The sequence below is a fragment of the Hakea prostrata genome, chromosome 8, assembly GCF_041222555.1.
Source record: "Hakea prostrata isolate BN-2017 chromosome 8, UWA_Hpros_2, whole genome shotgun sequence".
Taxonomy (NCBI): Eukaryota; Viridiplantae; Streptophyta; class Magnoliopsida; order Proteales; family Proteaceae; genus Hakea; species Hakea prostrata.
The window spans coordinates 10,066,217-10,077,139 of NC_142607.1; the positions used below are offsets into that span (position 1 = coordinate 10,066,217).

The following is a 10,923-nucleotide window of genomic DNA, read 5'->3' on the forward strand; positions in this document are numbered from 1 at the left end:
GCTTGTATTTGCTTAGTTGATTGACTCTTTATTGTAGATTTGGCCAAATGATCCGCCATTGAGTTTATTCTCTATAAAAATAAGTATCGCCCATTCTATTATATCCAAGAAAGGCTTTAAGCATGAACGCCACAGGTGCATCATATACCATGAAAGCCTCCTCTTGGCAGTTAGAGATACCACCGCAAGCGAGTCTGTTTCCATCCGTATGTTTTGCATGTTTAGGTACTTAAGGACATGAAAACAATTTTGTGTGAAATAGATGAGTTACTCTTTGTTAGAATGAGTTTTTTTATTTGATAAAGATGACCCTCTGTTGTTTCATTTATTGTCCTTGCTTGTTGTATTTTTAAATTTATTATAGTTATTACCACAAAAACAATAAATAGTTTAGTGGACCTATCCCGTGGTTGGGGTTGTAATCAAATGCACCAGAGAACCAAAAGATTTACAATAAAACTGTCTCAAACGATAATGAATGTTTATTTAACTTTGAATATAAAAAAGATTAATATTACCCTGAAGTACAAGTTTCAAAGACAAGAAATGTGAAGAGGAATGGGCTGGTGTTTATGATAAAAAAGTTGAGGGACCAATTAAGAGGTTGCTGTTTGATGTTGGCTACAGAAAATAAGATCTCAAATAAGAGGGAATTTAGAGTTTTAAAACATTAGAGTGGGGAGCACTAAGATCATTTACAAGCGTAATTCACGATGTGGTTGAAGAAAGATGTGAGCTAAATGAGTCCCTTAGTGTTTGTATTAGTTTGGATTGATTATTAGTTCTGTGAGAGTCAACCTTTCGAAAGATAGTTCGTATGGATTTCACCAAAATAAAAAATTTAACTAGTTTAATGAGTTGGAGCAACCACTCTACCAACTGAAAAAGTGGGCCCCTGTAGTTTAACATCTGAAAGATATAGAAAAGAGTCACAAAAGGGCAAGGTGAAAGCACACAAAAGAAGAAGAGATAAGTTGGATATGAACCACAGTGAAGAACAAGGAAGATCACAATGAAGAGAATTAAGGAAAGTCAGGCTATCAAACTCAGAGTGTATTTAAGGATAAAAAAAAGAAGCCAAGAAAGGTTTTATAACGAAATGGGGAAAAAAAAAAATGAGTTCAGACCTAAGACTTATTGATTATTGAAAAAGACCCAAAGATGCATAGATTTAGAATAAAAGAGTTAGGTCTAAGGAAATCACTAATGATATTCTTTTTAATGAAAAAGTTGAAAATGAGATGTTGAAAGTGACAAAGATTGGACTAGATCCAGAAAAAGATGAAAAATCAAATAACAGGAAGGGAGCAAAAGATACAAGTAAAACGTAATTTGAAAAAGAGAGATGAAGACCGGGGACAAAAGAGAGAGTGTGGTCATAGCAAAAGAAACCCTTTTAAAAAGAATGTTTACCAAAAATAAAAAAAATAAAAATGGGTTCCTTTTGATAGTTGATTATTGAAAAGTGATTTTATTTTTCTTTATTTATTTAAAGAAAATAAAAAGTAAAATATGGTGATTCCCCACAAATGAGACTTAAAAGTTAAAACTAAAAGTAGAAAATTGTGAACCTTGTAAGATTGATCATGGAAAATGACTTTACTTTTATATGTATTTATGTTAAAAGATCAGATCATTTAGATATTTTGTCTTTTTTCAAATTTTTAATAGAAAGAGAGAGACTCAGAAATGCTGATCAGCTTCTGACCTGTTGTGATCATACCCAAAGGGAAGTTTTTAAAAAGTCTAGATAAATGGGCCAGATTAATTTTTTTTCATGAGAAAAAAAAAAAAAAAAAAAATGGTTTTGTGCTAATAGTGGGTTTACTTTGGAATCAGTCCACAACAGGTTCAATATACAACGGTTATTTGGGATCGGATAGATCATGTGTATCTGTATGAAACTCTGAAGTTCTTCTGCTTCCCACAAGGATCTCTTTCTTTGGGACCCCGGAAAACAAACCAGGTGAATTTGATATGGTACATATAAAAACGAATTCGAAGGTTCGATTTTAGGTACAACGGATGTAAAAAGAGAATTGGTAGACCAAATTAAGGGATATAAATATAATTTACAATTAAAAACATACTAAAATCGTAGTTTTCGTTGTCATCACCCTCTTCTTAGCTAAAAACAAAAGTTATATGGTTTCGTTCATACAAAATGACACACAAAAGGTTCAGTTTGAAATTAATATGAAGACTAAATCATTTGAAAAGAAAGACGATCAACCATGTAAATTAATAGGACGATTCGATTTTTGTATTCAAAGTTGGGTACCATATCGAAACTATATTGAATTACCAAAAGTGTACTCATTGACACCTTAAGTTAAAGACATTTGAGCTTTGATGAGTAATTTTAATTTGATGTCCAGTAATAGGTGTTCTTAGATATGACTATTGTGTTTGTAGACTCCTAGACAACTCCACGAAATCTCTGTAATATGACTTAGCGAATGCCCTTTTTAATAAATTGATTTTCTATATGAAGGGGGAGAAGAAAAGTTAATGATTTTTTCTCCATTCGAGTTTTTCTTCCAAAAATTACATTTTGGAATGAGCAGAAATTGATTTCTTATATGTTTTTCATCCACGCTGCACGCTAGGGAGAAACGAAGCATCAAGGAGGCTCACCGAAGGCATTGGGTTGGAGGAAGGTAAGGGTGGAATCAGATTGTGAAGGTCTTGTGAAAACTCTCAACAACCCTGATTGTAATGGAGAGATTACAATCTCTGCCATGGTAGAAGATATTCTTTGTTTGAGGCAGGATTTTTCCTCTTGCCAGTTTGTTGTTATTTCTAGGGATTGTAATGGGCTTGCCCACTCCGTAGCCCGGAAGGCTTTCACTGTGCCGAGTAGAGTGGAGTGGCCTTTATCCTGTCCATGGGCACAGGAGTTTGTTACACCTAGGTTCGTGTGTTGTTCTCGGTTTGTGGTTGTATAATTCTGTTTTAGACCCAAAAAAAAAAAAAAAAAATCTCAGTTTCCACATAAAAAGTTGGATATTGCATTATTTATTGTGTCCCATTATCTTTTACTTGGTTGTGTAATTCTGATTTAGACAAAAAAAAAAAAAATCTCAGTTTCCACATAAAAAGTTGGATATTGCATTATTTATTGTGTCCCATTATCTTTTACTTTTGTTTGATATAAAATCTCTTAACGTTGAGTTTATTCAGCGTAGTTTACTTGAAACTACATTTTTAAGGTAATAATTTTATATAATTTATTTAAATATATAATAAAATTTAAACTTTAGTTTTAAGAAAATTTAAATTTTTTTAACTTCATATAATAATTAATAAGGCCTTAATTTTTGCCAACTAAATTCATTGTTTGAGGTTAAAATAAAAATATTTTAATATAACGTAGATGTTATAGGTAAATCATTGCCAATTATTTTGGCAGCTTGATTCCTATCTCTCAAGAATTAAGAATTATGCTTTTATCTGATGAAAAAAAAAAAATTTTCAGATAGGCTAATTGTATTCACATTTCCAAAAGGAGAGAGAAACTTTTTCTATGATCTAGCTGTACGCCTGTACGCTCAAATAGATTAGATGGATTTTGTTTTGCATGAGAAAAAGAAAAAAGAACCTACATGGGTTTGATTCCCTTTGTCACCTACCTAATAGTGCTGATGCTCTGGAGTCCACAAGTTGTTTTTGATAATTACTTTCAATTCTGGATTATCCGGAGTCAGTGCAGTGCATCTGTATTGTATTTTCAAGGATCGGTACTGCAATCCAAACACTCTGAAGTTCTTGCTTGCTTCCCACAATTCTCTGATCTCTTTCTTCGATCCTTTCTTCCTTCCAGTAACACAAATTCTACAGGCGATCGAAGTATGGCAAGTTTCATAAGCGGAATAATCGGATGGATTCCCCAACAGGTGATCGAACCTATCAGAGCCAGGCTTCGGCTCATACGAAATATTGGGTACAACATCGAAGAGCTGAATAGGACAGAGAGACGCTGGATGGCAGGAGCAAAACGAGAGAAAAACTGAATATGCAAAGAGGCAGAAGGTGTTGGAGCATCAGCAGATGCAGAACGCTGGTTCAGTCAAGCCGATAAGCTCTATGAGGCCAACAACTAAGAACCAGTACGAAGAAGAAGAAGAGCGGCAAAGAGGATGTGCAAGCTGGTTCTGCTTGTGTCACGCTACCGGCTAGCAAAAGTGCATTGAGACTCAAGCAAGTGGACAACTTGAACCAGGAAGATCCAAAAGGCGGTTGGACTGCGGTGGCTGCTTCTACCTCACAGCAGGAAGGGAAGAAGAACGTAGTTTCTATGGAGGGCCAAACAACAAGAGAGTCACTCAAGGATCAAATCATGGAAGCTGTGCTGGGCGATAAGTATCTCTTTGTTGGGTTGCACGGAATGGGAGGAATCGGGAAGACGACACTCCTGAAACACGTCTACAACCACTTTAGAAACACCGAGCAGCACTTCGATTCCGTCATTTTCACTACGCTGTCGGCTACACCAAATTTCCAAGAAATGAGAAAACAAATTGCACAAGGCTTTGGGTTGAATTGCACCGACGACAACGATGTCAGACAAAAACTTTCTCGACAAACGGGTAAGTATCTGTTAATATTGGACGACATGTGGAAGTCGAACCCACAGGTTGATCTTAATGAAACTTGCGTTCCTGCACCAACCAAGGAGAACGGCTGCAAAATAATATTGGCGTCTCGATTGTTGAACGTTATTACACAATTTGTGATCGGATTTGCAAGAAGGGATTCTCTTTATGCAATTCCAGTGAACAAGCTACCAGAAGTTGAAGCATGGGATCTTTTCATGAACAAAGTCGGGGAGACTTTGATTCGATCTCAGCCAGAAATAGAAACCCTTGCCCAAGAAATTGTTAGAAAGTGCGATGGATTGCCGTTGGCTATAACAGTTATTGGTGGCACGATGTCAACAAGACAATCAGAAGGGGAATGGAGAGACGCTTTAAGGGAGATGAGACAATTGTCAGAAGCAATTAACCTTCAAGATTTCGAAGAAAAGGTATTTCCAATTCTTATGTTTAGCTTTGAAAAATTGAATCCACTTGAAAAATCCCTCTTCTTGCATTGCTGCCTATATCCTGAGGATGCAATCATTTATAGAGACAATGATTTATACAACAAGTTTGGCATTGGTGAAGAAGCCCTATGTGATAGGATGCCGACGCTTGGGGATATGAGAGACAAAGTTGATGTTCTAGTTCGAGATCTTCAAAATTCATCCATGCTTGAGGATGCGGGAAATGGAATAGTTAAAGTGCACGATGTGTTGCGCGAATTTGGTTTGTGGATAAAATCTCCCAATAAAATCATTGCAGACGCGGCAGGTAGAGTCTCAGAATGGTCGGAAGCAACAAAGATATCATTGTATTATTCTGTAGAGTCTTTACCTCATTTATCAGATGATTGTCCACATCTACACACTTTTTTAATTCTCCCTAGACATCATTTCCACTCTTTGACGTACATGCCCCAACCGCACTTCCTGGAGCACATGCCTGCACTTAAGATACTTGATTTGAGCAATTGCGGGAAATTAAGAAATTTGCCGCCTTCAATATCTCACCTTGTCAACCTCCGCTTGTTGAGCTTAAGGAATTGTACATACCTAGAAGAATTACCGCCTGAAATTGGAATGCTAGCTCAGCTCATATCCTTAGACTTGACTATGTGTCACAGTTTAAAAGGGCTACCGGTGGAAATGAAGGAGCTGAAAAATTTAAGGCATCTTAGTATGCTCGGGACTCAAAACCTTAAGAGGATACCGCACGGAATTCTTTCTGGATTGCATAAGCTAGAGGAGTTCTCTAACACAGCGAGCAGATGGAAATTGTCTACCAGCAACATGATGGAATTGTGCAAATTGACTCACTTGACTCGCATCCATATCGAAATGAGGAAAGTGAAGGTGAATCCACAATTGTTGAATCCATTAGCTAAATGCTTTATAGGAAACTTAGGAATGTGGAATTGTGATATTGATCCTTCAATTTATTCGAACATTCCAAAAGCCATTGAACAGTCATACAGAAGTGTGAGCTTTCACTCATGCACAGGTTTGACACGTGTCCCAACTCATCATGGTTATACTAGGCTTGTAGTGGTATGTTGTCAAGATTTTAAGACATTAGTGGTGGTAGAAGAGGAGAAAGTCGATGAGAGAAATACTAATATAATTGCTTTTCAAGACTTAAAACGGCTGAAACTTGAAGATCTAGATGAATTGGAGACAATCTGCCATGGAAGGATTCCTCCGCAACAACCACTTCGCCCTGGATCATCATCATGCTTATTTTCCAATTTGGAGCTATTAATAATAAAGAGGTGCCCCAAGCTGAAGGTGCTTTTCACTGGTGGTGTGGCGCCACTGTTACTCAAGTTGAACCACTTAGAAGTGCATGAATGTTCTCAATTGGAATACCTCATTGTAGTAGATGATGAAGACGACTTGGATTCTATCATCAATGCATTTCCAAGTTTGAAGACAATAGAATTATGTGAGCTACCAGAATTGATAGCCGTATGCTGCAACAACCATCAACATCTACCGGATTTGATGAAGTGGCCATCTCTCTCTGAAGCATTTGTTTATCTTTGTCCTAAATTGATGAGACTTCCATTTGGAGTCCAACATGCAAATCTATTATTATATGATGAAGATGACTCAACAATAAGAAGTTACCTTCAGGGCAAGAAACGGGTAAGAATTACAAGATTAATACTTAAGTCTGTTTATTTATGGTTTTGGTAATTTCTTTTGATTACTTCCCCTTCCTTGAATTTAACATGCATGATGTAATGACCATCATCAAATTCTCTAGTATTTTTGTTATATATATATTGGTAAGAATTTCTAGATCCTTAGTTGATTATTTAGTTTTTAGGACCCATAGTTGGTTAATTGGTTTTTTAATTCAGGATGTCAAACAATCACTACTTCTTGAAGTAGTTCCAATTAAAATAAAAAGTCTAACCTTGACTGTTACCTCCATCTGCAAGTCTTAGTTAAATAGATTTTCAGCACCTTACCCCCCCCCCCCCCAAAAAAAAAAATCTCAGCTATTAGGTCCACGGCCCACCTAATGCAATTTGGGCTTAACTTGTTTTTTTTTTTGGTAGATTTGGGCTTAACTTGTTGAGTAGTATATCAACAGTTTTTTACCATTTGAAAAGATAAAGAGAAAATATTTCACTAATTTATATTGGTAGGATAATTTTATCTGAATCTCAACTTAGTAAATTTAATTTTTTGGATCCCTTAAGAATATGCCAAAGTTTTGCGTTGCTTTTCTAATGAAAGATTTCTGATTTTAGACTTATACAATTTCTTTTTGCATTTAAGTAATACTTGTAACGTATGATCTATTGAAATATTGACATGGTGCTAGTATAGATTCATGCAATGCCATTTTTTTATCCTATGATTTTAACTCATTGTATTCAATTTCATTGTAAAGAATCCTACTGTTAATTATTTCCCCAACAAAAATGACCACTTCTATTATTTTTAAAATACTCCATCAACAATTGTTCATTCGTTGCCCCAGTTACAATTCAACAATTCATTCGTTGCCCTAGCTTGTTTCCTATTCCACAAGAATTGCAACTTGATCCTTGTTAATAAACCACCATAAGCCATTAAAAGAAATAGTTACTAATATTAATCCATTGGTTTTGTACAACAAATAACTTAAATCTTAATTCCTCGACTAGCTTTGTAATGGGCGGAGCGCATTGCGGCCATCCCCCACCTCCTAAAAAAAAAATTCACAATTTGTTTCTACTTTTTAAAATTTTCTCTATCCATATGTAAGATATTAGCACTCACCCCTTCCCAATTTTTTGAAAAATTTTCCATTCCCTTTCTGAAATTTTTAAATTTTCCCTCCAATCCTCTTTTCATGTGTAAGAAATGAGTACTTGAGCCCTTGATTGGAGAAAATTTTTAACGATAAATTCATCGATAGAAATTTCATTGTATTCAGTGTGAAGTACCATTTACTTGGCTCCTTTTGATGTTAAATCTAGCTCTGTCCCTTAATTTGTATAGTGAAGTGATAAAAATCTATGCTTATTATGAATTATCAAATGTCACAACATTAGGATTTTTTTTCTTCTTGTTTTCCATATGATGAAATCTTGTATTCAATTTACAATCAAGCCACATTTTCTGCTACTTTTCTCATGTTATATGTAATACCCCAATTGGTCATGCTATAATTGTAGGATTTAATGTGTGCAGGAAAAGGAATGGAGAAAAAAAAAAGAGGAGGAAGAAAAGGAAGATGTTGATGATGACCTTCAGTGTTTCGACTAGGCGTTACAATTCATTTCCTCAAGGTAGTTTTATTTTTAGTTTATTTTTTCTCAGTAGCTGTGATAATTGCATGATCTTTTCTAATTTTGTTAGAAATGCATGAATTTTGTTTGCATAGTTACTACTGAAGCACTACAAGTTTCTAAAGGAGATGATCAACAATCACTGTTGGCCATGGAGTGGATGGTGTCTTAGATTTGATGATAGTTGAGGTGTAGAACTCCAAAGGTGGGTGTTTGACAATGGTTGCATTCAATATTAGTTAAGCACTTAGAACTCATTTGGAAGTGGCTGCATGCAACCACTCTTTAGATCTATATATTTTGCCACCTAATTAATGCTATTTATGATTCATTTGATTGTGGTTGAAGCCAATTGTATGATCTCTTACTTTTGAGTGTTTTTGTTTTTACGTTCTTTATTTTTATTTTTTCTTGCAGAAAAAGTTCAGATGTATTAAGGAAATAAAAATAAATTAAATGTTAAATACATTCATCTCTAGTAGATACCTAGCTTTCAAACCTGAAACTAAACATACACATCACATCTTTCTCCATCTCCTAATTATTGATGCAGGTCAGGTTTGTATTTGCTCAGTTGATTGACTTTTTATTGTAGATTTGGCCAAATGATCCACCATTGAGTTTATTCTCTATAAAAATAAGTATCGTCCATTCGATCTATTATAGTTAAGAAAGGCTTTAAGCATGTACGCCACAGGTGCATCATATACCATGGAAGCCTCCTCTTGGCAGCTAGAGATACCACCGCAAGCGAGTCTGTTTCCATCCGTATGTTTTGCATGTTAGGTAGTTAAGGAGATGAAAACAATTTTGTGTGAAATAGATGAGTTACTCTTTGTTAGAATGAGTTTTTTATTTGATAAAGATGACCCTCTGTTGTTTCATTTATTGTCCTCGCTTGTTGTATTTTTCATTTATTTTTATTTTTTTCATTATATGCTTCTCTTTTTCTCACCCCCACCCCACCTCAAACAATATAATCAGTTTTAGTTGGACCTGCTATCCCTTGTTTGGTTTTGCGTGGTTGTAATCAAATGCACCATTGAGCATATCATTTAAATCTCTGATTTACAATAATCCATGCTTTGTTCTCAATAGCCATGATAATTGAATGGTTTATTTTAACTTTGATATATAAACAGGAAGATGTATTACTCTGGAACTACAGGTTTCCAAAGGAGGTGATCAAGCCAACTATGTTGAGAGGGAATGGCGTCTTGGTGTTTATGATATATAATTGGGGTGTACCTTTAATTTTAAGAGGTTGCTGTTTGATGTTGGCTACTCAACAATCATAAGCATCTCACAATTAAGTAGTGCGTGACATTTGGAGTTTTAAAATCATTTAGCAGTGGCTGCATGCAGCTCACTCTTAAGATCTATTTTGTTGCTTCATTAATGCCGTAATTCACTTGATTGTGGTTGAAGACATTCATATGATTTCCTGTTGAAGCTTTTTGCTATAACTTTTTGCAGTCATCTTTAGTGTTTTTCATATTAGTTTGTGTATTGTGTATAATTATTTGAGCAAATTGCACTAGCACCAAGGCGAATGCGCCATGTCGGACCGGCACAGCGCCCATGCGCCCGACGGGAAGAAACCCAGACCACCAGACCGACACCGCCCCGACGAAAACCAGCACCACCGGAAACCACGCCCGGCAGCCCCCCCCCCACCCACCCCCGACCAGGACGAGCGGAACGACACGGACAACGAAAAACCCACCAAAGAACAAGAAACAGAGGGGCGAAGAAGGAGCAGACGAAGGAGAAGAAGCCAGAAACCAAGGAGGAAGAAAAGGACCCGGAAGGAACCGCACCAGAAGAGAAAAGCACGGAGAAGAAGAGAAGGGAGGAAAGGAGCCGAGGACGAGGACGAGGAGACGGGGGGAAACCAAGGGGAGGGGGAGACGCGGGGGGAGCCGGGGCAGGGCAAGCACGCGGCGCAAAGGAGGACGACGGCAGGCCCAGGATGGAGAAGGAGAGAGGACAGGGAGAACGGAGAACGGACGGGGCCGGGAAGAAAGGGTTCCGAACACGGACCGCGGGCGCGCGGAAGCCGGCACGCGGAAGTCGGGTATCACCGACTGAGTCAATGCGGGGGGTCGGGGCCGCCCCGACATGGCGCGCCGACACAAGGTACTATGACTAGCACCCCAAAATGGAGGCTTTAAAGCACTGAGACCCCACTTTATTGTAGACATTGTTTGGCTAAGAGCTCATTCTAACCCTTACCCTCAAGCATCAAGACCAAGGTATCTTAACTTAGGCTCTGTTTGGCTGAGAAAGTGTAAGGATGATCTTAAGCAAGGTTTAAAGTATCCCACGATACTATACGATACTAGCCGATACGTATCTATATTTGACCCAACCGGTACGATACATCTCGATACGTCTCTCCATTGAATTACACTAAAATTATTTAGCCAGAGCGATACAATACTCGATATAGGACGATACGTCTCTTAAAATCACCTGTCCGATACGATACTCGATATCGATACTTTAAACATTGATCTTAAGACTAACACTGTACTAGGTAAATGCCTCTATAGGACG

The 10,923-nt window shown here is 37.0% G+C and overlaps 1 protein-coding gene across 1 annotated transcript; it reads left to right on the forward strand.

Moving 5' to 3' along the window:
• The first annotated feature begins 2,741 nt into the window (after window positions 1-2,741).
• Window positions 2,742-9,903, forward strand: LOC149006778 (putative disease resistance protein At1g61190). Its single transcript, XM_089166985.1, has 4 exons — window positions 2,742-2,914; window positions 4,111-6,724; window positions 8,267-8,364; window positions 9,507-9,903. Exons 1-3 carry the CDS (start codon window positions 2,742-2,744, stop codon window positions 8,339-8,341), a joined length of 2,862 nt encoding a protein of 953 aa, XP_089023111.1. The 3' UTR covers window positions 8,342-8,364; window positions 9,507-9,903.
• Window positions 9,904-10,923: the final 1,020 nt, after the last annotated feature.

Bases quoted from the DNA above. Each gene is read 5' to 3' on its own strand.
- LOC149006778 (XM_089166985.1), top strand. From the start codon at position 2,742: ATGGTAGAAGATATTCTTTGTTTGAGGCAGGATTTTTCCTCTTGCCAG. The intron at 2,915-4,110 runs GTTCGTGTGTTG...ACTAAGAACCAG, and splicing joins CAGGAGTTTGTTACACCTAG to TACGAAGAAGAAGAAGAGCG. The intron at 6,725-8,266 runs GTAAGAATTACA...TAATGTGTGCAG, and splicing joins ACCTTCAGGGCAAGAAACGG to GAAAAGGAATGGAGAAAAAA.